This window comes from Styela clava, chromosome 2, assembly GCF_964204865.1.
Source record: "Styela clava chromosome 2, kaStyClav1.hap1.2, whole genome shotgun sequence".
In the NCBI taxonomy this organism is placed as follows: Eukaryota; Metazoa; Chordata; class Ascidiacea; order Stolidobranchia; family Styelidae; genus Styela; species Styela clava.
Genome location: NC_135251.1, coordinates 21,660,342 through 21,687,900, shown reverse-complemented (window position 1 = coordinate 21,687,900; position 27,559 = coordinate 21,660,342). Strand labels below are relative to the sequence as shown.

The window sequence follows — 27,559 nt, the reverse complement described above, 5'->3', positions numbered from 1 at the left end:
GTAATTATCCTAATGTATCCCAAATTTGGTGAAATTCAGTAATCAATCAATCTGCTGTTATTTGTAAATTATTTTGTAAACATGAGTTTGAAAAGAATGCTGACCAATTCAAACAGATTTTTTGACTGGATATGGGATACCGGTACCATACCATAATACTTGCCCAATATGTCTGCAAGTTGTGTCGGTGATGACTGATGATCTAAAACGACATTTTCTTCGTTATGAAAAGTTTGAAATTTTACACTAAATGTAGATATAGACTAGTCTAGTAAGATTTGTGCAAGTTTTAGTAAGTTTTTTTTGGTGGTTTTTGTACGTTTTAGCTTGATAAATGACTAATAATGATCAATGTGTTTGGACAATAGAAGTGTGTGTTTTGTATTGCACTGTATACTCTAGGCACTATTGTGGCCCGCGAGGCCGACAACCTTGGACCACCCTGCTCTAGTGGTATAAGGGGAAAATTTTTCCATAAACAATGAATAACTTTGTAATATTTTTGATAAGTTGAAAGCAGATTGCAGACCCCAAAATTTTGTAGATATCATTTTTTGTGACAAAATTCATTTTCACATTGAAGTAGCATTGTAGAATTTTGTGAAATATACTCTACTATACCACTTTTTGTCATGCAGGTCTGCATTTTCTTGTTGTTTGTATCAATACTTCTTTCTGTATATGTACAAGCTGATTTAAATTAACGCATTCATGCTAAAATAAAGTTGAGATATTATATAATCTGGCAGTATGGGAGTTACATTTGTAACCCATTGGGATATTGAGGAAGGAAAAAATGTTCCACAATCATTAGAAGAACTTCAACGGACAATTGAAAAAATTGGAGCTAAAAAATCAGGATTATTTTGCGTGGAATGTGAAACATATCAAACAGTGAACATTAATCAAGGAAAACCTCTAAACATAATATCCAACTCGGAATACCCATTGTCAAAATTTGCACTTTTTGAAGATGGTGCTTCACTAATCGCAGATGCAATGCTACCAAATTTTTTAGTTAAGATGAGATTGTTTTGGCAACAGCGCAAAGGGGCAAAGATTGAGTGCAAAGGACATCGGTATATTCTCAATGATTTTTTATTCAAAATTGGAGTAGTTACTCATGGGTCAAATACAAGAGGAATTGCTGTTGAGATAGAGTACACTCCGTGCCTTTATGTTAAAGAATGTTGGAATTTGCTTTTAGAGATTTTTCAAAATATTCTGGGACCCCAAGCTCCTACATCGGAAAATCCACTTTTTCAAAAATTGAAATCAACTGACATAATATATACAGCGGAACATACATCTTTACAATACATAGAAGTTTTCAATAATTTTCGCAAAGTTACATCATGAATTGGGATTTTATATTCCGTTGGTCTGTTTCGTGTATTTGTAACATTGGAGTTGCAATGAGTTATAAAGTATGAAATATCAAATATTTTAATATTACCAGAACTTTCAGAACCTGTCCCTCCAAAATAGTAGATGAGAATTGATTTCCTATTTTTATTATGGAGAATGAAGTTTCTTATCGTCTTGTTCAACATTAAACAAATAATTGAAAATAATGCCATTTTCAACTAATTTGGTTTAAACTTTGAAAATTAGCTTTGGCGTCATCGCTCTAAAAAGTTTACTGATAAGTTTTTATTTTATTAAATATTTGGTATATATGTCTGCTAATTTAATACTTTCTTCTAAACAAAAATGTTATTCATATCCATGGGAAGATGATTTAATAAAAGGATTTTGCAAAACATTCGGTTAATTTTGACATGTAATATTTTTGTATTGCCATTTTTACTATGAACGTTGCCATGTACAGGGATCCCAGTTCAATACACCCTGCGTGAGATGATAGGCATGTGACTTCAACATGGGATGTTCAACCTAGTTATGCCCAGCGCTTTAACCAGTGATTTCATTTTATATTTGTTCATTTTTAAATCCATGCCTGTACGATGTGTATGTTATGTAGGTTTACATAAACTTTTGAAACCAACTTGATTGCTCTTTAGATATATTGACATAGTGACAGTACGATGACAGTCATGGTCACGATGCTTTGTTTAACTAGCATATTTATACGCTATTCAAATATTCCCATCTACTTATTACTACTTCTCAATAAAGTATCGAAATAATTTTACACAACCCAAATTGATGATATTGTGGAAAGAAAATCAGTCTGATTATAAGTTTTCATACAATTGCTATTTTATGAATTTATCTCAATTTTCTACCATCATCAATTTATGAGCTTGATAACCTTATTTGCAGAAATATTGTTTGTTCACTATAATAAGATGCCAACTTGTGCTGTTTGCGATAAGCTTGACAATTTGAAGTCCTGTAGTCGATGTGGAAGTGTAGAATATTGTGGGCGTGAACACCAAACACAACATTGGAAAGTGCATAAAAAAGATTGTAAAAAACAATCGGGCAAGACAGACAGCACTGAAAATTCTGAAGAACAAAATGAGAATTCCACAATAGATGAAGTCGCACAAAAGATCAAATCAATGAATTTAGAAACAGAAGGTCGTGTGGCACAGAATTCTATTCCTCTTAACCCATATGATAGTTACACAAAAAGGGATGAAGGAATTGTTGCTCGATGTCATAAAAACTTAGTTCAGAGGGGAATATGCGTCATCGATACGTTTGTGGATGAAAATAGAGCGGATTTGTGTCTGGCTGATGCAATGTCTTTATATTCGCAACCCGATAAATTTAAACCGGGTGAAGTGATCAAGCAAGCGGGAAAAGATAAAATACGCGGAGATGAAATTATTTGGCTTTCTGGATCGGAACCAGATTCACAGAATATTAATTATATCTGCAGGAAAATGGACAAGGTTATAAGCAAATGTCATTCGTTGGTTGGAAATAATGATACAGTTTCACACAGAACAAAGGTAAGTACTTATATGTTTTGATTATCGTTAAAAATAAAAAAATCTATCAACACAAATTTTATCTTCTTACATATCAAAATTTAACTTCCTTGAATTTAAGAAGATTTGTGCAAAACTCTCAATTTGATATTCAAAAATATCTCAGAAAGTATTTAAAATAGAAAACTATTCAGTCACCGCCATGCCTTGCTCTGATCCAATTCAATTTTATTTTCATCCTTTCTCACAGTTATACATAACTTGTCTTGTCGACTTTTCTTCTCCCATGATAGTAGAATGACTTCCCTTTTTTTTGACAAAGTAGGAGTAGAAAATACAAATTACGTGTATCTGGAAAGCATTAGATTTTTTTGTTTATTTTTATTTAAAGTTGCTATACTATATGGTTTCATCTTTACTAACAAAAATTTGCTTCCTCAACTGACAGAGGTCAAACCAACCTATATTTGTATTTCAGGCTTGATGATGGTATATGTATTTAAAGATAATATTGATGTTTTTTATATGTAGGAGATGCTTTATTTTAGTCATTTAATAGAATATTCAAAACACAGTGATAAGGCTATACACTCATTGGATCTTTACGGAAGCTGAATTTGGGATTTTTCTGTGTATCGTTATTCTCAATTGGTAATGAATGAACTATTCTGGGAATTCTATTCTCCATCCTGAGCATTATACTTAATTTTTAATGTTGTATAATTACCTGATGGGAGCACTTACACTATACATAGTATTGTTCTTTTTTTTATATTAGTTATTAATATTTGGGTTTCTAATCAACTTCATTTAACATTTTGTTATTACACCTTTATCTAGGCTATGCTTGCATGCTATCCTGGAAATGGAACGGCTTACAAATGTCATATTGACAATCCATCAGGAGATGGACGCTGGATTACAGCTATTTATTATATGAATAAAGGATGGGATAGTAAGGTAATTTATGTGTGTAGTAAGACCTGTATTGTTTTAGTGATAATACAATTGTCGCTAGCCATGGAGATTATCCCAGAGGCTGTCAAAAATTTCCATTTTTTATGGTTTTTGTAATTGTGTATTTTACATATTTTTTCTTAAAATAAGTACTGCAATAATATACATTTAAAAAACTGGGTAACATTATCAGATATTAATTCTCTAAGGCCGTGGTTCTCAAAGGTGGGGCACACCCTACAAGAGGGCGTAGACAATTTATTGAGCGGCTGTGAAGCTAATAAAAATATTTGTCAGATTTGATCTTATTCGCCTTATTTTGGATATTTATGTTTTTTCGTTCCATCCACGAATTTTAAAAGTGTTTTTTGAATGAAACATACTTGTGCCTTACTATCTGTTAGTTGTAGCTTATTGTTAGCTAGTTATTTTTGAGGTGGGGCGCGAGACTTGACAATTCAAAAAAGGGGGCGCTGCTTTAAACGTTTGAGGACTACTGCTCTAAGAATAGTTCTGCCAAATTGTTGTTGCATAGGCTATTGTCTTCTGTGAGATATGACGTTTTGCTCTTACTACTGATCACTTTTGAAGCATTGTTGTTAAAGGGATGTTTTATCTACTTCATTTAACTTCAAGATGTTCCATACTTCCTCTAGCATTTTTTGAGGCCTATTGTTTTAACCCAAATTTTCCGATAATATCTTCTGCTAAACGATATTTCCTAATCTATGTATGAATTTATGTACAACAAATGAAATCTTGTTTGTCAGACCCTAAACTTCAATATGAGCACACAGTCATAATTAAAATTTGGTACCCCACTTCTTTCGTTAGTTTGTTCGCTACATAGTTGATTGAAAACATTGGAACAAGTATGAAAAGTTGAAGAATTTGGAGGACTTCAATTTGCACTTCAAAGTGTATATATATAGAAGTCTACAACTTTTCTATAAGTAATTTGACATTACTAGGTGAAAATCTCGATCTTAACTTGTGATTGAAATATAGGTACTGTACCACCTATTAGTTGTGGTGCCAAATAATACATTTTGCAGTTGTGTTCATATTGGACTAGTATTAGTCCAATATATGAATATCATAATCATGTTGTTTTGCATTATTATCTGTTAATATTATTTGTGAGAATTGTGATAGAAATATTGAAGCGTTTCTGATATTACCTTTGCCCTAAGGTCTTTAAATTATTTTTTAACAACTTTCAGACAATGGGAGGTAACTTACATATACATGCAACAGGAAACAGGCCCCAGGCAATTGTTGAACCCAAGTTTAATCGTCTTCTTCTATTTTTCTCTGATAGCCGCAACCCACATGAGGTTCGACCTGCTTATGCTAGGAGGTTTGTTATCATTTTACCAGATCGATATTATATTGTTAAACAACTTTTACAAAATCACTTGCCTGTTCTGGAATGTTTCACTGTTATTAACAGCAATTTGACTTTGCTGATAGTTGTTTTATAGATGCTTTATTTCGGCCTTCCACAAACTCTGTACACGAAAAATATTATGTAACCAGTTTATAGTTGCCAACTCTTCAAACCACTCTCAAAATGAGCAATAATAATTTTCCACTAGTATTTTTTTCTGGGGTCAAGGGCTGGGGAAACATCCTTTATTTGTGTCTCATTTGGAAACAACATAACTGTTTAGATTGGACCTCAATTAGAAAAAACAAAACATGCAGTAGTGGGACTGGTGACAAGGATGAATAGTACTAACTATAATACTAATTAAATTAGTAACTATGTAATATGTCATCTATTATCAGATAGCATGGGAACGACTGTCTTCATTTGACGTATTTAGCATATTTAATTACAAAAAATGGTTTTTGTTATACCATACTAACGTTATTAAAATCATAAATATAATTTTTATCTTCATAATGTTATTTTCTGCAAAATATTTTTTTCATTTTCTAGATTTATATTGTAGATATTTTAATAAACGCTTGTCTACATTTGGTCTGATCACCCTAGTTTTAGTATTTCAAATTAAAATATTTTTCATAATTATCAAATTTAATTCTTGCAGGTTTGCCGTCACAATATGGTATTTCAAGGAAGAGGAACGACGAAAAGCATTGGATAAATGGCAGAAAAAGAAGCAGCTATAGAGAAGTCCATGGAATGGCATAGACCCAAATTTATAAATATTATCCGCAGCTGAAAAATTACGCGAGAAAATGCCAAGAATTCCATAAAGAAATATACAGATCATCGGCTCATCTTCATGAGAGTACAATTTTTCATGTGATGCTTATTAATCAGCATATTTCACTCTGCCCAAGGCCTTGTACAAGCAGTCACTGATATCTTACAATTTGTAATAAGCTTACATTTCCCATAATGGGATTTGAAATAGAGATGTGGAATTATCGTATAATATATATAATTGCATTGTAGAGACACACACTTGTCATCAAAAAAATAACATGATTTGTGCATCTTCATACAAAAGCAACTTTAAAAGATAATCTGCGAAGTCGTCTATTCAATCATAGGTGTAATCATAACCGTATCTCTGATGTTGTTTCATATAAGACAGCCTGCACGATATTTTGTGTAGGTCTTGGCAGACTTCAACGACTCTATAAATAGCGGGAAAATCTGTTTTAAACTGTTTAGATTAGTCAGTGACTTGATTAGTTTAAAACCTTCAAAAAAGGTTTGTGCGACCTGATGGCATCTTATCACATAGTATATCATTCATGTCACTGCAGATATATATCTCATTGGTTTCAGACTTCTGAATATTTCTCGTGGAAGTAGTATGTTCCTGATTTTCACTGGTTCCCAAAACTTGCACACCTTGTGGCGATTTGGCTTTCGCATTACTTGTTGAGACGATCGTACTGCTGCAGTATTCTACTGTGACAGATTGAATAACCATAATGCTTCATTTTGGCCTTCGTGTCCATATAATTGGGCATCGCTCTCTTGTTTTGAGTTATGATGAAAGCTCATTATAAATAGATAACTGGGCGGTGTTTAAGTTTGTGCAAACTATTAATTCAAAATAATTTAAGCTTTGCTATGAATATCTGATATGTTTAAGTGGAGATTTTAATATGTTTATCGAAAGTTTTGTATATAACTGATCTCATCCTCAATTTTATTTTGTGTTTATTATTGAAAGATTTATAGGCATAATCATCAAAATACTTTGTGGATTGACTTGGGGCGAAGGAAATAAATTTCTGGGATTTAGGTGGTTTATCTGCACGCCTCTTGTTCGATTTGGAAATAAGGCAATTTTCAGTAACATAAGTGTGTTAGTGAACTTCTGGGAATCCTACATTTAAAAAATGTGTTAGTTCTTGTTAAATTTATTCTTTTTTGTGTCTTTTCTAATTATCAGTGATAAAATTCAGTTTAACTAATGTTTACGGTTTTGAGCCATGGTGTGTTAATTAAATATAGTACAGGAAATATTGTAACAAATCATTTTTCATCAAGTCCGTATGTTGGATTTTCTTATGTAAATAATTCCTATTTTTTGTTATCAAGGATAAAATAACTTTGAGAGCCTCCTTTACTCCCAGTGTTCACACAAGACGTCATTTTACTGCCTGAGGCAATTCACCTCTATTGGATACCACATTATTTATACACTTTGTGGGCTTGTTTGCAATGACTGTAGCTACCTGCGATGAAATTTGTGATTGTTCTTGAAGGTGATTTCCTTTTTGTAATGTGCGCTTTGAATAAATTTCTTGTTATCTCATTTTTAATCATTCAATCAATACTTATTCATAATTCACTTATTTGCTTGTAAAATAAATTTTACATGGTGTTGGTTGGTTGTATCATGTTGTGAATAAATTTTAACATGTACCCATGAATTTTGAGTTGAACCCAAGCCACATGCTAGGTTGGCAATAGTTTGGTTTGCCTTGGGGCAGACACAGGAGTGCAGGCTGATAAAACCTGATCTTGAAGTTTTGAATCCAATCAGGGGTGCTCCCGAAGTATGCGAACCAAGATGGCGGACATCGGAACGTAACAGGTTAGGGTTAGGCGATAATTTTTTTCTAATTTTCCTTATTTTAGTCCTATTATCAGTTCGAAGACTAGCCAAGAGCCTCCCATAGTATAAGTTGGGGTCAGTTTGTAATTTCTGCTTCAAATGCTATACGGGACATATTTCCTAATTTTATTTACCGACAGGCGGTAGTTTCCCTGAACGTTTTTGGTGCAAAAGCGATACACACAATTAGGGCAGAACATTAGACAGCGCTTTAATAATGAATAAGAAAGAAAAATACTTTTGACCTTCACAAGATGCTCGCATAAGGCCGGCAGCCGTCGCTTTGTTTGTGCCACCGAGTAGACCAACCCCTTTTCTGATAGGCAATGAGTGTACTGTGAGGTATACCACTGTCCTGCTCAAGCAACAATAGCCAGGGCCACAATAACTGAATCCACACATTGTTTCTACAAACCAATAGAAATTCTGTGCAACAGCAATAATTGCACCAGTTACCCTGCCAGTTCTAGGCTATGAATGCAAGTTAGATCATTTATTACAAATAGACTATTCAGCGGAAAATTCTTCAATTGATCACAAGATAAAATATAAATAGACAATCACAGAACTTCAAGAGAACATTCATAATATAAAAAGTTATATTGAAAAGAAAATGAAAAAATGGCAGCAAAGATCAGAACTGCAGCAACAGTAACAGCTAGCCAAAATCGGATGGCTGTGATTTTAATTTATGTAATTCTGTGCAATTCTGCCGGTAGTGGACTCGATTTGTCGAATTTTGAATGTGATAAATCAAGTACCTGATTTGTCAGGAACGGAAAATTCATATAAATGAGACCCTAAGATTACTATTTCTACCAGTGCAAGAGATATGCTAGCAGGTGGTAGTGTTTCACTTCCCTAGCAATGATGGATCTACAAATTCTTTCTTTAACTGAAGTCATATCACAAATATTATAAAAGTTTAGTCATAAGAAGGTTGCGAGCTGTCAAAAAAAGAACTAAGAACTACATATAATAAAGACGTCAGCAATTGTGGGTCGACACATGACTCAAACAATTCAAGTCGACTGTCATCTGGTATAGAGAAGGGGAGTCCACAAAATGTGAGTTCATGAAAAGAATCCGTTAATCAATTTTGTTGCCACAAGACATGGAATAAATAATTTTTAAATCCTTCGACAGAAAATGACAACATCAAAACAGGAATGATTTTCAAAAACATGGAACAACAATTGCTGTCATGATAAATAGAATACATACATTTATTTAAATAGGTAGAAATCACACTGAGAAGCATGCGTAACTAAAATAACCAATGTCTTAATACATACTAGTAATTGGAGCAGGACAGTTTGACTAGAAGCCTGTAATCATTTCACTTCTTGTAGTGAAGAATCAGGACAGGTCTTACTTCTGGAATCGATTTTAAAACAATCAAAACAAGCATAAGAACTCTCGGCTTCGTATCACAGACCACTACGGTTGTGCTTGCGATGTAGGAAAATCAATTTGATGAGCTTGCAATGTCTGTGTTAACAACTGAACTTTTTGCTTTGAGTCTTCCAACTGACAGAAAGGGAAAGAAATATGTCAAGTACTATTTTGATGTTTTAGCTAAAAAATAGCTCACACAATTTGTTGAGATTAAATTTACTTTTGGCACAGGGCTTATTGTTTTCCACTTTAGCTTTTGCAAAATTGTTCATACAATGTGACTTTTCAGGTCACACTTACATGGCCCACCAGTCGAGGTGGCCATATTTTTTGCCTTTGGTCCAAAAACCTTGCCCAGTCCCGCTCCAGTGACCAGAGATAAACAGCGATCAGCATATTAAACCATATTACTGTTCAGGATTAAAATCTTGAATTTAAGCAGTCATCGAAACAGGTCAGAGACAGAGACAGAAAAAATAGGATTCATAAATATTTCAGTTCTTTTAGGTATTTTCGTACATCTAAGTGCCCTGGTGTACAGAACTTAATTTTTTGAAATAATTGGGAAATTCTACCTTAACATATCACAGATGCTTATTCTCCATATATAAATTAACCTAATTTAAACATAGAATCAAACACCTTTAAGATACAACATTCATATCTTACCTGCTGCCTACACATTTCATAGTTGAGTTGGAGTTGCTCGCAGTCTTTCAAACTTTCCGATAATTGACTATTAGCATGTTGCAAGTCAACAATGTAATCAAAAGCTTTAGCCAAGATTCCACCCTTGCTCTGTAAGAAGGATTGGGATTAGAAAAATGCGTAATACTGAATACCACATCAAAATGTCTAGTGCACTTGCATTATGAAAGAGTTTGCTTCTTCACTAAACTAAATTTCTTATGGATTATGCATTTGAAAAAATTGCACGAAAATTGAAATACTTGCAGTTAGCCAGCAGCAAGTTGACGTGATTGGCCTTGGAATCTACATAAATAAACTAACATATTGTTACTTAACAGGCGAAATTCATCAATGGATCACCATTTAAAATTCTACCTAATCTTCTAGGTTACCATCATGATTATTATTCAACATTTTACTCAACAAACTTACATTACGTACCTGACCCTGTTTTGTATGATCATTGGCACAGTCTGGTATAATAGTCCCTAGTTTTAAAATCCATGTATTAATTTTATCTCTTCTCCGCCGCTCGACTAGAAAAATGAAAAATTTTAGTTACTATAATTTGTACAATTGTTATTAAATGAAAAAATTCATACCCTCATTATGTTGAACTCTTCGTGAATCATCTCTCGTATTTCTAGTGTCATCTGTTCGTCTATAATCAAGAATCAGGATCTAAATATTTATTCTGGGGGAAAGGAAAGTCGATAAGATGGCCTAATCAAATGGCAAACCACGGCTTCTCGCCTGGATACCAGTCCATGTTGAGTATGGGATTTGTCTCAAGTGCATGGACTTGATCGTGGAGAGAGCCGTAACTGACCAGCGGTTATGTGAACCATCCTACGATGGCAAGGAGTCTAGCAATCCCTGCAGGATTCGAACCTGCGAACCCATGTAGAGTAATCAGAAGGGCAGTGGCGAGCTTATTCCAACACTTAGAAGGCTGTGCCACACTGGTGAGCCAAATTAAAAAAAAATTGCAAAAAAACAGAATATCTACATAAAAGATTATAAGAGTCAAGGATATAAACTTACGCTTGGAAGGATGTTCTTCCAAGAATAGCTCTCTGAGGGGTGCTGGTCGTACTGCTTTGCAACACTTCTTGAGGTGACATCATCACATAGAATTGACCTTAAAAATACAGAATGTCATTACATGACAGAATACAAATGAAGACACATTAGTACATATATTTCAAGTAAATTACGAGTCTTACAGCACACTAACACAAATGTAGTGTCAGACTCCCTTAGACAATTAGTCAGAAATACATTTGTGTTATTAATGTGCAGCAAGACCCTTGATCAGGGATGGCCATTTCCGAATACTAAACTATTCCGAATACATTCTAAAATAATGTTTTCGAATCTGGAATTCCGAATACATTCTAAAATCGAAAATAACACATTTTTGTTTTAGTTTATTAAAACCCAGTAAATTAGGAAATAAGCTTCAATAGAGATATCAGAATAAAGCCACAAACCAACAGTATATGTACACAAACTAATTGATAGTTTATAACTATCAATAAAAAATAAGTCAGTTTATTAAAATTATTCACTTTGTACAAATGACCATATGAAAAGATAGCCAAGGAGTTGTAGTCAAGTCTATTGCCAAAAATACTAATTGTATTCAGATAATTGTGTATATTTTCTGAGAGTAATAAAATTTATTGGCAATACAGGCAACTGAAGCAAGCAACAGCAATCGAAAATCCATTATGCCTTTAGAGTATTCTACTACCTACCAGTATATTTATATATTAATTTATGTGAACCATATTGTTATTATGTATAGCATATTGTTGTGTCTGAAATTATAAATGAGTTAGTAAAGGATAGATGACCACCACTGCCAGGCGCGCAGCCGGGATTTTCGAAATCGGAAATTCTCATTGCCGCCTGTAACAGCCATCGCGATTCCGCGCTCGTTAAAAGAGTCGTTATTTCAGCGTATAATGATCATCCTGTTACGTAAAATATTCAGTCCATGGCAACGACGAGATTCCAAAATATCTTAGTATATTAATTTAATGTGTACAACGTAACTCGCGGTTGCTTCTACTTACGTCGAAAAAAAACATTACTATTCGGTCCACGGCGATCTGTGACCTAAAAGTATGAGATAAACTGCCTGATGTATTTAATTTTGATACGTATTTTTGCAATCTTGACAACTCGTTATCGCCGTTAAAAAAATATCAAATAATGATATAAAAATCCTGTTAAGTGTAGAGTATAATTCATTTCATACAATGAATATACATAAAGTTTAGCAGTAAATTGAAAATACATATTCATCGCCGCGATTATGCCACCTGTTAAAAGAGTCGACTTTTACAACAAATAATATAACAACGAATATATATTTTTCTGTTGTGCAAAGTGATGAATTCGTGACCGATACGGGCATATTTGAAATGTCTTGCTTTATTATTAATTTAATTGTCTTCAATTTAACCTGTGGTTGCGTCGACAAAATAAAATCCTCACCACTTATATACCCTTGCAATCCGCCGTCATAAATATAAAAACGTGTGGTAAACTACCCGATTAAATTATGTTTTGATCCGTATTTTGCGAATTCGGCAAATATTTAGATGTACTTGTTAACAGTGACTCCGATCAATCGAAATGCTGCCACTCTGTGATGATTTTTAGATAAAACCGTTCGACAAATCCATAAATCTGATGTAAAATCTCGGGGTAAAATTCATTCGATCACAATAAAATTGATTGAATATACTTTAGATTAATTATATTATATACATCCTCACAACCCGGGAAAAAGTCGCGTTTCAAACCTTATATAATGTTAACACAATAATATTCGGCAATTTAACTTAATGGATAATCAGGCAAATCCCGCCCTCAATTTGTGACTATATGTTTTGCCGACCAAACATAATGTGTGCCAGAGGCACACGCAATTTTGCGATTTTCACTGCCTGGAAAAGCGTTTTTTAAATTTTCGCGGGCCTCAATAAAACTTATATTGTTTACAGTTTTATTTTCAGTATTTTAAATTGCCGCTTTTCAATCAAAAAGTTGCGTTGTCTTTAGAAACTCGCCGCCGATGAACTTATTTACCAGATTCACAATTCCGTGCGCGTACAAAAATAAAATAAATGTTATCGTTATCGTGGAACAAATTTGTGGAAAATTTTCGTTTTAGAGTAAATAACACAAACGTAAAGGCGTTTACGGCCTAAATAACACGTTACGCTTATGAGTGATGAAAACAATCACGCGCAAGTTTCTATCGAGAATGTTTTCATTCAACGGAAACGCCTTGAAAGCGGCGTCCAAAAAGTGTGACGTCACACAAATATCCGATATTCTTATGAACGCTAATTCCGATATTCGAATTATGAGATATTCGAATACATTCGAATACTTTATTCGAATTGGCCATCCCTGCCCTTGATCACATAATATGGACAGTCATCTTCATTCCTGCCACAACATCCTTGCATTATAAGCATAGGGAAAGCTGGAAAGTTGCTCTTAATTCAGAGACAGTAGTTCAAAAGGAATGAGCCTTTGAACTTGTAGTAATTCATTCTTACCACTTGAAAGCAATTGTTGTTCTGTTTGTCCAGCTGTTGTTGATCCAGTAGAAGTAGGTGAAGATAGATCTGTAGATGTATTAGATGCAGCAAAATATGCAAACCTTTGTGATCCAGGCGTGGCGTTACTAGATGCTGTGTTTGCAGCCGATTCATTCCCAGAATCATTGTTGAAAGGGTTTGCAACGATTGCCACCTAACAATTGATATATTAAATTAGATCCAAACAAGTAAAGCAGCAAGACATAATGAGAGTTGGGTTTAAATTAAATCATAAATAAAAATGAAATTGAAACTGGTAATGATTCTGTGTGTTTGTTAAAATAGCACTGCATTTGAATTTTCTCTATATACATGTAATACTATCCTACCATTTCTCATTTCATATTAGAAAACTCTGTTTAAAAGATAATATTCATAGGTTAAATTGCTAATCGATTAGTTTGTAAATTATACAAGTTTTGATTAAAATATGGTTCTTATATCAGGAATAAAATATTTCAAACAGGTGAAGGCATACAGTAAACCTTTGACGTATTTCAAAGAAGATATCTATCAATCATGGTATGAAAAAGCCACAGATCAAGACATATTTGTTTTTCATCTAACAAAGTTGGGAATAATGCAAAGAAGAAAAAGAGAGTCCGTGACATGATGGTATTGGTGACCATACTTAAAACATAATAATTATAAGTAAGATAAAAGTTTAATTAATAAAAGAAGAGCACTGAACACAAGTTAGGTCACCTGAATTATTTTGCAAAATGAAGACTAATATAACTAAGCAATATGACTATAACTACAATACAAAGACGACTATTAGCCATCGCATGACTATAGAACATGACTCAACAATGATGCGCTGAAAAGACGTAGAATTTAAACAACCGGTCTTACTTCTGCAAATAAAACTTACAAATCTTGTCGCAATAAATTCTTAATAAAACAATGAGAATAAATTTTTTTTTTTAATGACTAATAATTCCAGATCACATGAAGCTCACCTGCTCTTGTGGTGATCCACCTCCACTACCTTCATCCTGTGATAGTTGATTTAATATTCCATTTGTAGTGACTATACTTAATGTTGCTTGCTGATTATTTTCATCTCCGCCCACTTGAACAACTCTATATGTTACCTTGATACGAAAAAAAACAAAGGTGATAAATACTCAGCACTCAAATATGACTCGGAAAAGTTCATATTTCTAATTCTATAGGGATAATGTATCCAACTAATACAATGCTTCAGAATTAACAAGAAAGTTTAAATACCTGATACAATTTAATAATGCTACTACCAATTTCTGATTTTTCAGAGAACACATTATTTCACATGCATTTTCAAACTACATTTGAATAGTCTATGAAGTTTTTGTAATAACCGAATTTTTGAACATCGATGAGTCATAATCTTTAAATAACTTAATTAATTGAAAATTAATCTATAGGTCCATGCTAAAGCAGTGGCATCATAATCAATCTTCAGAGATGCATTTTAATAAATAAATGTAAATGGATTTGAACTATATTTCCCTTCACATATGTTCTGATAAATTTGAAACATATGAGATAGAACATAAGCAAACAAATATGCAAAATGAGAAAATGTTTTGGCAACATAATATGAACTACCATATCTTAATTATAATATGTATTGGTTATGACCATTTTTATCAAAATAGAACAATAAATAGAAATTAATTCATTCTATCTGATAATCGGTCCCAGATTTTGGTCTTTTTGTGACCAAAGTTAGCATGGAACAAATTCTATCATCTATATTAAACTTTTTTTTATCAATAACCTATTTAGCATTAAAAATTCAAACGAAAATATGAGTCATAATGATGTAACTTGAATGCCCTTTTGTGACAAATGAAGTTATTGTAAGGATAGGTCAAAGTGCAGAACGTCTCTCTTGTAAAGTTGAATACATAAAATAGTAATAGAATCATGAATAAAAAGATTTTCCAATCATATGACTTCAGTAATACCGTAACAAAAATGAACAAGTCAAATTAGATATTTGGGTTATAGGTCAATGGTCACAATATGCATAATACATCACGATAGCGGTTACACATATTAAAACTATCTAAAGTCTGCCTCTGGACACGAAATGATAAGTTATGTATTCAAACATACAACAAGCTTTCAGAGCAATTTATTATATTCAAACAAAATTGTGGATTCTGGTGTTCACATGTGAAATCCATTGTTTAGGCCTATATTTCAAGCCTAATCAACAATAAAGCGCCAGGAAATGATATGTGAGACGAACTGTAAATTTATGAAAGTTTAATTTTATTCAACTTGAATGTAATGAGTATCCTTAACACACTAGTCCAGAGGTAGGCAGCCCACCAAGCCATTTAGTTAGGCCCTAACATGGCTCTCGTCGCTGCCTCAAAAATTTCGCCGCTTGCCCAGTGTCTTCATTACTGCTAGGCTAAGGAATAAGTGCATTCTCTTCTCTTGCCTTTTCCGCATGGATAATCCAATTTTTTCCATGGCCCGGCTAGATGTCTGAAGTTGGTTATATGGCCCACCAACAAAAATGTTGCACACCCCTGCACTAGTCTTATCATGTATCTCATATCATAGTAATAGTGAAGTTCAACCTGGCACACTCTTCAGTTTTGGCAACATTATTCATTTAACTATCAGTATATAAAAACAGAATCATGAATACCTGTCCATTATCTGGATTGCGTATTTGATAATGAAATCCTCCACCGCTACCAGATTGTGTTGTATTTACACTTTCAGGCATACTAGATTGTTCGTCCTCTGTTTCTAAAACAAACAAGTTTAACAAAATAAATAGTAACGGACTTTAATTCACTAAGACATTTGCTGACCAAACGATGACAACTATTCATTATAGAAGCTTACAACAATCATTTTGATCAACAAATACTTTAGACAACTGGTTTCAACCTTTTTGGTGGGGCAAACCAAAACCAATGTGAATCATTCTAAAGGCTAGGGAAACCCATGCGCAATAGTTTGTTTAAATAAGGGGCCCGAATCCGACACACGTAACGATTTAAAATGGACCGCTGAGCTTAAGTAAAATAGTGTTCAACAGATTTTGTTTCTACCTTTTTGCGATCTACCGCCAATTGCTATGTCGTTATCACAATTTAAGTTCGTGTTTATCGTAACAATTAAATTTTGCCGGTATCTCAATTTTACAGACTGGTATCAGGATTAGAGTCAAAAAGAAAACAAAAACTAAACGCTGAAAACAGACGTTTCTTGGATAAATGTTAGCGCTCGTATTACTGCATTGAAAAGAATTAAAATTCAGCGATGTCTTCTTTGCCAACAAACTATTTTAGTTTTGAAGGAATACGACATTAAGTGCCATTATGGGGTAAACAAACATGTTTCAAAAAATGTCAAATGAAAGTGAATCCACAGAACCCCAGCAAAACCGTCGCGAACTTTTGGGCGCTACACTCTTTCGGCATGCGAAAATCATTCCGATTCTAATTTTGGCCCGCAGCCAATAAAGTTTGGGAACCCCTAATCTAAATAGTATAAACTATAAATATACATGCGGCCTAATACTGTCAGAACAAAATGATCTTCAAAGTGTAGCAAGTTTGTTGTTAGCGGCAAACATTACATATTTGATTACCGTATATATATAAACAATACACATATATTATTATAGACTCCGGTATTTGAATGTAAACTTGCAGAACCCCTAACAGTACTCGTGGAACCATGGAGTACCGCAGTATCGCTGTTGAAAACCACTGCGTCAGACTATAATATGATGTTAAATGATTCATTGGTAACATGTATACCAGTTTTATTGAATACATGTTTATATTTCAATATGATAAAATAATAATATAAACTAAAATATCAAATATTTTTAAATGCTCACGAAAAACTGTGATATAGTAAACAAATGACATCTTTTACAAAACAAATTATAGCAAACAGATATACACCATAATCTTGCAGAGACATACCGGTAGGTGCCGGTTTTCAGAATTAATTTGTACAAAATAAAATAAATTGTAATAATGCAAAAATAGTATAATCCATATAAGAATGAAAATTACCAAGAGTGGGTGCTGTTTCTTCCACTAGTTCATCCTGGTCTTTTTCACTGATTAAATAAATAAACATATTTTACACTTACAAATAATATAACTTGTGAAATTGACGAAACATAAGATGCGATTAGATTGATCATGTTATAAATTTACATACCCCATTACATACCACTGATACAGGGATGTCAAATATGAATTGAATATTTAAAGAATTACGTGCAATATGTTTAAATAGTATGGTAAAGTAATGAATTTCATTCAATAAATTACCATTTTGAGTAATTGAAGTCTCATAGTATAACCAAAAGGCTTTTTTAATTTTTGAAAATTGTAAAAAATATAAGACCAGTCAAAACAGTGTTTAAACTAACTCATTAACTATATATCGATATCCATTTGTTTTTTGTTGAATATGACCCAAATTAGATAACACTTCATATTCGAAAAGATTATTTCAGGATATATTCAAAGTAGTAAATTATTAAGGTCTTGGGCATACCTTCTCCAAACAATTCTGTTAAATAAATAGCCAAAAGTTAAACGTATATCACTTTTATCCAATGAAAGTACAAATTCTAAAATAGTTAGAAATATTAAAACCAATAATTAATTGTTCTGAATATGTTGTGAAATTGTTTCAAAAATGGGTCATATTCCTTTTCCACAATATAAAGTATTTAACATACATACATCCGATATGAAATAAATTATTTAAGGAAATTTTTTCATCTGATTTTTTTTTAATATTTTTACAGCAATTTGAAATAAGCCAAGTTTGTTCCCATTCTGACTGTCGAATAATACATGTTACATATTTATACATATTACATTTTTGAGCATTTATTTATCATTTTTAAAATAAATGATTAGGTTCCCCGAATATGATGAACGTGACATTCTTTGGACATCCCTAAAACCATGCATAGACCTCACACTTTTTGCTGCAGATACCGGTAATATAGCCGACTATTAATGTAATTGCATAAGCATGTTAGTATCCAAAACATACCTATAAACATGAAACATGACCATGAGAATGCTGGTAGCACATTTGATTAATGATCCACTTTTTGTAGACATATTCCATATTTATAATTTTTTTCAATGACAATTTTTTCATAACTTCAGAATACATATTGCACAATGAACAAAAAAAATTTGAGTATGGAACTTTGGTATAAGAAAAATTGCATATCCATAATTCTTGTTCTCCAGTTCTCTGTTGGACAACTATTTTGCTTAACATAATAAATCAAGCTAATAAAATTCATCAATTTCATCTATAAATTATTTTTAAAAAAATATATTAAACATAACTGTGTAACTCTCATTCCTGTATTCCTTGCTACCTTTATTCAATTTATCAGCTTGTATTTTTGTAATAAACATAATACAGTACCCCGGTAGGCCTACCAGTGCATGGCCCCAACTATATTTGCATACAGTACTGCAGTACACATCCTCACCATTCAGCCATTACACAACTTGATATAACTGTTAAAGTCCATTTTTTAATCATATTTACTATGCAAAATGGATTTATTGGACTATGCATTTTCCCAATAAAATCAATACTTGAATATTGAACACCGAACAAATTGAATTGCTTTTTAACTGGGATATGAAGCAATATGCATCCAGTTTCTAAACCGAGGTTTTGGCAACGATACCGGTACCTGTAGGACTACTCAAAAAAATTTGAGTATTTTATTTATTATTTTTTTTATTGTATGGTCATACGGTACAACCTGACAACCCATACAGACATGAAATACCATCCAATTCTCATGTCCAATGGGTGGTATCCAGAATTTCTTCAATATAAACTCATAAAAACATTAACAGAACAAACGAAAGCATGAAAATACTACTTACGGAATGTCAATAACTTCATTGAGGCTGACGTCCATCTGCAGAGCTTGCAGAGAAGCCGGGCATTTAAATTTCGCGATGTAGTGATCACGAGTTTAGGTCACGGGAACAAACAAAATCATGTGACAGGGATTCTCGGGAAAATGGCTGATCGATTCAGCGAAGCGTAACGATATTCATCCGCAAGGTAAAAAGGCTTAGTGTTTGGCCATAACTGTTAGTTGGACAAGTTTTAACTCTTTTTATTTTGTGCAAAATAAATTTTATGTTATCGCATTTTGATATTAAATAATAATGATTTGAAAACGGTTTTATCGAGAGTTGAATTGATTTGTGGTGCTTCGAATTTCCATTTATCGATTTCAAACGGTATGTTAGTCGTTGATTTCAAATAAACAAATATCATAATTGGTTCGCTCTATTTTCTTTCAATAGTAGCAGATAGATTGATTAATTTGCCAATCAAAAACAAATAAATGAAAGCATACATATATTAAAAGATAATGTATTTTGATAAAGACCGGAGGGAGCGATACGACCATCCAAGTCAGCTCCCCAATTCCGTGTTATGCACCATTTCCACCAGACCTGGCGCTCTCATATTATTAGACTTTTTGCTTAGAGAGAGAGAGAGAGAGAGTTTATTTGTTTTGTCCACCAGAAAACATATACACAACAAAAACATGATTAATAAAAAGCGAAACAGTTCTCGGTATAGACTGGGTGGCATTGATACGGCCATGCGGTCATCGGAGTCTGTTACCACCCAACATTAATATCAATGAACATGAATAAAAAATGCTTCAGATATGTTTTAACATATTTTAGGTGTGTCCAAAAACAACATTAAATTTCCATGGAAAGAAAGAAAAATTACTAAAATATTTGCTTATACACAATAGGCAATAACCTATAGGCGTTTAAAGTTAAATAGAATTTCGGACATGTTGCACACTTTTTACATGAATATGTATTTTTGTGTATATGGATGCACCAATTGCGTGGAATCGGGTTTTCAAAGTTGCAGGATACACAATAACTTTTTGTGTAAATGGTGAAAGACTTTAGGCAGCATATATATAAATACATTAAACAAAATCACTACAAAGTAACAAAATGAATTTGAACAGTTTATAAGGTGCAGAGAAAAAGGGAAAAAAAAGCAAAATCTCAAAATTGAGCTTAAGCTGGGACATGCAAAATAATACAGTATATACTTTTTGTGGGTTTTATATTATTAAATGAAGCGTACTGTAAATTTAATAGTATGATTCCAATGAAAGTGCACATCCATAGGTGATGCTAATATACTCCATCAATTTGCTAGAATGAGATAGGTGTATAAATACTTGAGTTTTCTCGCTTGGAAAGTACCCATCAAGTGAAATATTGTACATGAAGGCATTAAAAGCCAGAAATAAAATGAGACTTGTAGGGCTAGTAGTGGAATACTAATTGAACTTAATTTCAGAGAATAATTGAAAAATAGAATGAAGAACACCCAATGTTAAATTATAAACTACAGTTTCATTCTGCCCAAAATTGAATTCATTCGCCGGTATCGTACCATTTTCATTCACTCACTGTTGAATCAAATCGTGCGCACACGCCGTATCATGGATTCATCGCGGATCATAATTCGATAGAGTATTAGAAATTGCAATGCGCGATTTTCTATTCTAAATCGACTGAAAAAACCTACAATTTCGGTTTTTGGTCCCGAGAAAAAGTCAAGCATGCTCGTCCTACCTAAGCGAAGACAGGACACAAAACCAGTCGAAGAACATCCGAAATTTGAGATGAAAATGCATCTGAAACCCCGGACTGCAAAATGTAATAATGCCAAAATATAGTCTCTGTTCGCCTAAAAACTTCTCATTAAACCCAATGTAACATCACAAAAAGTAAACTGCTATTTTCACGACCGAAATGCAAACAGAACAAGAACATAACACAGAATAATTAGGGTAAAAATTTATTTCACAAAAACAAACACATCGCATAATATGCTGAAGAATAATGTTGTAGTCACCTTAAAAAAACACATAAAACTAAGGCAATGGCGGTTATTATACCTTTAAAAGTTCTTCATAGCAATAGGTTAGATAAATCAACAAATCAAGCATGGGCCAACTTCGAAAGAAGCCTAAAAACGGTAATTCATAGCCCATGCTTGAATTTTGATTAAAAATGACACATCAAGACAAATAATACTCTCTGTAACAGTAAACATTTCATTAAAAGAACTTGCAACTCTTTTTTTAATATAAACTAAAAGCAGCATTATTCACATTAAAATTTAAAAAGTTTTCATAGCTATTTGATTGATAAAACAAAGATAAAAATGGTCAAATAGCTTCATTTTACTGCACTTTGAACTCACACGTTTAGACTGATGATAATATGTTGTTAATATCTATTATTGTTGTTATTGGTTGATATGGCAAGAAAAAAATAATAGATTTTCAATAGGAAAGATCATATAGAAACTCATTAGAACTTCACATGATAGCTTTCTAAAAAAGGACAGCGGACACAACAATGTATGCTAAATATTTCACTGCAAGATTCATTATCATATTTGTCGTTGAACAGTCTCTTCGTAATTGTAATAAATTGTCAAATAGACAAGGTTACAGCATTTGGAAGTGGATTAAAAAAAAGTATGAATTCCTCACGAAGTCTCAGAAGCAATTTTCGATTGTGTCGAATTTATGTGAAGGAGTCAAGATAAAAACCAGCGAGTGTTAAATTGAAAAAACTTTATACAAAAAATAAAAATGGCATGAGCCATGTTTTAATATGTACCATTGTAAATGCAGAGCAGATACCGCCATAGAGGACGGCAACAAATATCACAATAAAACAAAATGTAAGTCAATAGTGCATGGTAAAAATGATAAAAACACTGGTGAAAAGAAATAATGACTCTTTTTCTTGCATTGTGCCGTAAAGGTCTGAGATACCGAACAGTTTTCGTGTTCATCTCAACTGAAATTGAAGCAATACAAATCCAGCGAGGCCATTTCAGAATTCACATCCCAAAGCACTCCTGTTAATCGCCCATTGAAACAGTCTTCATCCTTTGAGAATGAAATATGATATACTTTTGGAAAAGGGAAAACCTATTCAAAAGTTTTCATATATTCTGTGTAACCTTCTGCTGCAGTTACAATAACATCCATCCATATCCTTAATGCTTCGGCTGATGGTGCGACAAGAGTGAATGTGCGATCGTAACACTTAACGCAAAATGTCAATGATGGGTTCGGACTCTGAATGATAACAAATTAAATTTAGATAAATTGTGAGAGAATGAACATGGAACATAATTTACGATAATCTAGGAATAGCATCAACATGCACATATGTTGAGGAATCCACATTTGTTTTTATCTCACAAACATTAAATAAAAAGCAAATTTTAAGAAAGAGTGACACCATTATTTAAATTGAATAAAAGAATTAACATCAATGTTTATGACTTCTCCATAGTATTCATAAACATTTGTTTCTCAACATGTTACAGACTTGTAATGAAAGAAAAATTAGAATTTAAGCTAATGCTTCATGCTTAGAGATCATTATTTGGTACTCCCGTAGTATGTGCAACATAATGGTGGACATCAGCACGTAGTATGTGTATCAGGTTAGGGTTAGGCCATAATTTCAGGTACAAATACTACAGAAGTCACTTAGCTAGTCCCCGAACTCGTAATAAAACTAAAATAAAGAAAATTGGACTAAAATTATGGCCTAACCCTAACCTGGTACACATACTATCTTCAGGTATCCGTCATCTTGGTGCACATACTAAGGAAGCCCATTATTTATATGTATAAAATTGAAAATTTCCAGGATCTTGAGCAAGTCCTCTAGTTTAAATAATAGAGTTAAATATATACAATCAATAAATTTACCCGATGTGTTTTTAAATGATCAAAGAAAACATCTTCAACTGCTTGAAAGTAAATCATTCCTTTCAACTTGGTTTCATGTTTATCTGAAATAAAAGAACAAAATAAGTAAGTGTGTTGCATGTTACATCAACATCAACAAGAGCCTAAATTCTGTGATTTAATTTAAAAGAAAACAAGAGAGTGAAAGTATAGAGCGTTCACTTTGAATATGTGGAAAAAAAAACAGCAGCAAAGTTCAATAATAAAAACTGACATACTTTTATAATATGAAATGATTTTTCTTGTTCGATCGAGAACAAACCATCTTTTCTTCCATGTTTTAATTCGACTTCCCATCTTCATTAAATAACCCCTGAAATTAAACATATTCAATTGTGAATATAATCATACCCCACAAAAAAGGCACTGTTGTATTTGTGCTGTGTCGAGGGCAAGTAGGTGCCACACAAATTGTTCTAAACTAGAGATGGGAAACTTTTTTACTATTTGTATCAAATAAAGAAGAATGTGGATCGTAGATTTAAATCTGCATCAATGAGAAACTTGCATTTTCATTTTTTCCGCAAGTCTTATCCTCCCGAGTTGATATTGTGTAGTTTGAGCATGCACCACTTATATTAGAATTGAGGTGATTTCAGCTGATCCATTTATCAAATTCAAGTGTGAACCAATTGTGTGTGATTCTCATAAATCATATGTTCACCTATTTTCAGAATGAATTAATGTGGTCAACTGAAATAGGGAGTCATTTTTGCAATAATTCACGAATAAGCAGGTCAACCAAAAAACATTGCGGTGATCCACGGGCCAGTGGGTCTGCATCATTGTTCTGAACTAAGCACTTAAGAATTATGGATAGAGAGCATTAAAAAAAAAAAATTAGACCAATTTTTCCAAAAAACTGCTATCGAAAAAATGGTCGCCAAATTCACCTGCAAGCAGTGGCAGTTACAGAAACGTGTCGACATGCATCAGGATTATGACCACAGGATTCAATGTGTTCACGAAGATCAAAATTTTTCGACCTAACTGGAAGATACCTCGTCATAGGCCGGGTCTGGAATAAACATAAAAAATTTGATTAATACATAACATGAAATAGTATGGACTGTGAGTATATATCAAGTCATTTTATTGATATTTTAGCAGAACATATATGGGAGGCTCGAGTCATTGACTCAACTTGAGTGGGACCAGGGTCACCATCAAAAACTCGAAGTTACTCTTTGAATGGCGCGGACTCGTCATGAACTCCCACCAGTGAGGCATAATTTGGCGATTAGTGACTCTTCGCATGAGCGCATACGAGCCATTCCAAGCAAAAGTTGAATTCCATCAATTTTTCAAGGGAAAGTAATTTTTTTTTATTTTTGATATCAAAAGACATTGAAATTTTATTGGACTGCATTCATTTCATCGAACAATTTGAAATTTCACCCAGGTTTTTGATGGTTTATAAAAAATGGCCTGAAATGTAGAAATTTTGGTATAATTGACATATTTTGTGATGATTCCTGACACAAAGTGTTTGATTGTGAGGTACAGTTATTTCATATGGAATCGACGCACTGGATTTAAGTTAATAAGTTTGAATGTTTGCAGTGGTGTAGAACATTTCTTCACCCATTTAACGATTTATTACCAGAATTTCAGGAGATGATAGAGGCCGCTATTCCGAAGTGGAAAAATGTCTTGTAGTGTCACGTCCTGTGGTGTCACATACAATATGCACATTATTGGCATGGATTTACAGTGTTACATTAAGTAACTTGAGCAACAAAGAGGGGTAGTTCATCTACTGCACCAGAAAATATTATGGGCTCTTCCTGTACCATCGCAAAAATTTACAGCACAAAACAATGTTCTGTTAATGCATGGTGGATTTGCCGCCCCATAGTGTCACGCTATATTTTACTATATTTTTTTTATCTACCAAGTAAGGTTGGGTGTAACTTTTGTGCAATTTTTTACATATTCAATAAAGCAACTGATTGGACAATGAAACAAAACATGTAGCTGAAAATGTGTAAATATATTGAATTTAACAACATGCAAAATTTCTGGAATTGTCCTGTAGTGTCCCTTGGAATAGCCCATACATGGAGAAAAAATGAAACTTTGATATTCAAAGTAAACTGGATTTGTGTGAGTAATGGCTTCCTGGTGGTTGGTATACTAGACTTAGCCATGCTGGCATACAAGTTGAAGGATTGTTGTTTACTGAACCCCATATTCATCATCTCACTAAGAGAGTTATTCTTTAAAAAGGGGTTTATATTTAAACCACAAGGACCAGTCAGGCAAAATAGGATGCTGATTCAAAATATTTTACATACTGCGTCATTAAACTTCAATAAATAAAGACAGACTGAATACTAATTCAACACTTCCAAAGTTTCAAAGTTCAAGGGTTTTACAAGTGGGAATAGTCATTGAACTTGACCCGCAAATCCTTCTCTCAAGTGTCTTCAAAACCTCTTCAATGAAGTAATTGAGTTTGAATATGGGGCACATTAAAATATAACAAAACCTGTTTATATTCTTGATATTTCAGATATGATGGCCAATTATGAGCTGACTCAAACTTTCAAACTCTATCTACACTTTTCTCTCATTTGTTTTATAGGTGAATTTTGCTACAAAATATAGCTATAAGATGGCAACTTGTTCAAGACTATGAAGTTGCGAAAGGGAATCTTCAAACAATTTAGTTTTAAAGAAATGAAATTTCAGTTATTGACAAAAGGGTGTTTCTTTGAAACTTGCGATTATGTCAAAAAACTCCATATGGAGGCCAAAATTTTGCTGTTACATAGATAATTTTGAGTTCTTCCAATCGGATTTTATTTGCAAAGCAGAGGTCACTAATAACTGTTCATTTCAGCATATCTACTAAAATTCCAGTCTATCAAGCCTTGTTTAGAGAGAAAATATCATATAAAAAGCTCTTTTAAATACATAAAAAGTATCCTTTTACCTGTTTCCTTGGTTCAGGGTTTGTTCTCAGTCTAACTTCTTCTTCTGTGATTGGTTCATGTGACGGACTAGATGAAGATGTTGTGGTAGGAGACAATGGATCTTGACTCGAACTACCACTTGTTGTTGGTGCATCAGTTGCCATGGTAGACGTTGATGATGATTGCGCAATGTTGTCATTATTGTATTCCATATCGTTCAACTCTTCTTGACCACGATTTACATATGCATTCTGAATATATTTCAAGATTAGGAATAATTTTCCACACATACTGCATTTGAGAATATAGATAGCTTAATTAAAAAGTCAATGTTCATTTATTAATTGTGCGATTGTAGTGGTAGACGACTTTGATGACCCAGTCGTACTGCTACCACCAATAAATTTAGCGAAAAGTTTTCTCCATTTATTTAATTTTCATGCATACGTATGAATTGTGTTTCCTATTTAATAAATAAAATAAATTCTCTCTCTCTCTCACTCTCTTAATCCCATCTTACCGTCTGAGTGTTAGGTAAGAGTATGGTTAGCCAGTTAAACAAGACACACATGGGCATTGTTGGAAGAGATAGCAAATGTATGAACCAACTTTCTACAGAGTAAGTTTCCAGCGCTAAATCTTATAATTATTTACTATTTCAATGTTAACCAATTCAAATTTTTACTCATTAGAGCTGTTCAAATGATGAGTTTAAATTAAAATCCAGCAATAATAAATAGTTGACATTACAGACTCAAAAAATAAATTTGCAATTTCAATACCCATAACTTTTATTGGGAATCAACTCAGGTCGATAAGACCAAGAAAACATCTGCGAGATAGTGAATTCCACATACCTAAAGTTCTTGGAAACAAGATTTTATGACAATTTCCTCAAAAGTCAACTATTATTTCACAGTCATGACCATGAGATGCTATTTATACATTCTATTTGAAGCAACACCCAAAAATTTGAGTTGTGTTGTACCTCGTGAATATGAGCCAAAATAACTTACCACTTCTGCTAACAGTCTTTGTCTCTCAGCTTTGGCTTCAATGAGTTGCTTTTCAATCAATTTGATTTGTTCCATCTCTTTCCTGAAATATAAGTGTAAGATATTAATCATAACTTATCTCAGTATAGAGAAAT

At 33.1% G+C, this 27,559-nt stretch overlaps 4 protein-coding genes across 6 annotated transcripts in view; 2 read left to right on the top strand and 2 right to left on the bottom strand.

Annotated features, from left to right (window-relative positions):
* The first annotated feature begins 11 nt into the window (after window positions 1–11).
* Window positions 12–2,289, top strand: LOC120335492 (mediator of RNA polymerase II transcription subunit 20-like). Its single transcript, XM_039402999.2, has one exon. It carries the CDS (start codon window positions 751–753, stop codon window positions 1,357–1,359), a length of 609 nt encoding a protein of 202 aa, XP_039258933.1. The 5' UTR covers window positions 12–750; the 3' UTR covers window positions 1,360–2,289.
* LOC120335491 (prolyl hydroxylase EGLN3-like) lies at window positions 1,559–7,727 on the top strand. Its single transcript, XM_039402998.2, has 4 exons — window positions 1,559–2,924; window positions 3,744–3,863; window positions 5,084–5,220; window positions 5,918–7,727. Exons 1-4 carry the CDS (start codon window positions 2,262–2,264, stop codon window positions 5,997–5,999), a joined length of 1,002 nt encoding a protein of 333 aa, XP_039258932.2. The 5' UTR covers window positions 1,559–2,261; the 3' UTR covers window positions 6,000–7,727.
* A 663-nt stretch (window positions 7,728–8,390) lies between these two features.
* Window positions 8,391–19,676, bottom strand: LOC120336076 (upstream stimulatory factor-like). Of its 2 annotated transcripts, none has more exons than XM_039403678.2 (10): window positions 19,536–19,676; window positions 17,667–17,713; window positions 16,277–16,380; window positions 14,586–14,720; window positions 13,582–13,777; window positions 11,045–11,141; window positions 10,603–10,661; window positions 10,433–10,536; window positions 9,980–10,108; window positions 8,391–9,442 (listed from the first exon to the last, which is right to left on the bottom strand). In XM_039403678.2, the coding sequence occupies exons 1-10, from the start codon at window positions 19,568–19,570 to the stop codon at window positions 9,353–9,355; spliced, it is 996 nt and encodes a 331-aa protein (XP_039259612.2). In that variant the 5' UTR covers window positions 19,571–19,676; the 3' UTR covers window positions 8,391–9,352. The 2 variants fall into 2 exon arrangements, with proteins under 2 accessions (XP_039259612.2, XP_077965877.1); XM_078109751.1 differs by having other exon boundaries at window positions 10,442–10,536; window positions 19,536–19,673.
* A 1,815-nt stretch (window positions 19,677–21,491) lies between these two features.
* LOC120336893 (pleckstrin homology-like domain family B member 2) overlaps window positions 21,492–27,559 on the bottom strand; it is a 36,453-nt gene continuing 30,385 nt past the window's right edge. For both annotated transcript variants that reach the window (XM_039404673.2, XM_039404674.2), the window contains 6 exons: window positions 27,426–27,507; window positions 26,430–26,660; window positions 24,385–24,509; window positions 23,710–23,804; window positions 23,453–23,535; window positions 21,492–22,807 (listed from right to left, as the gene is read on the bottom strand). In XM_039404673.2, the coding sequence (XP_039260607.2) occupies window positions 22,658–22,807; window positions 23,453–23,535; window positions 23,710–23,804; window positions 24,385–24,509; window positions 26,430–26,660; window positions 27,426–27,507 (766 nt within the window). In that variant the 3' untranslated portion in view covers window positions 21,492–22,657. The remainder of the gene's footprint in view (window positions 22,808–23,452; window positions 23,536–23,709; window positions 23,805–24,384; window positions 24,510–26,429; window positions 26,661–27,425; window positions 27,508–27,559) is intronic.

Excerpts from the sequence above, each read along its gene's own strand:
- LOC120335492 (XM_039402999.2), top strand. The coding sequence starts at position 751 with ATGGGAGTTACATTTGTAACCCATTGGGATATTGAGGAAGGAAAAAAT.
- LOC120335491 (XM_039402998.2), top strand. The coding sequence starts at position 2,262 with ATGAGCTTGATAACCTTATTTGCAGAAATATTGTTTGTTCACTATAAT. Across the intron at positions 2,925-3,743 it reads CAGTTTCACACAGAACAAAG|GCTATGCTTGCATGCTATCC; the intron begins GTAAGTACTTAT and ends ACCTTTATCTAG. Across the intron at positions 3,864-5,083 it reads ATAAAGGATGGGATAGTAAG|ACAATGGGAGGTAACTTACA; the intron begins GTAATTTATGTG and ends AACAACTTTCAG.
- LOC120336076 (XM_039403678.2), bottom strand. The coding sequence starts at position 19,570 with ATGGACGTCAGCCTCAATGAAGTTATTGACATTCC. Across the intron at positions 17,714-19,535 it reads AATGAAGTTATTGACATTCC|TGAAAAAGACCAGGATGAAC; the intron begins GTAAGTAGTATT and ends TTATTTAATCAG. Across the intron at positions 9,443-9,979 it reads ATGAAATGTGTAGGCAGCAG|TTGGAAGACTCAAAGCAAAA; the intron begins GTAAGATATGAA and ends CCTTTCTGTCAG.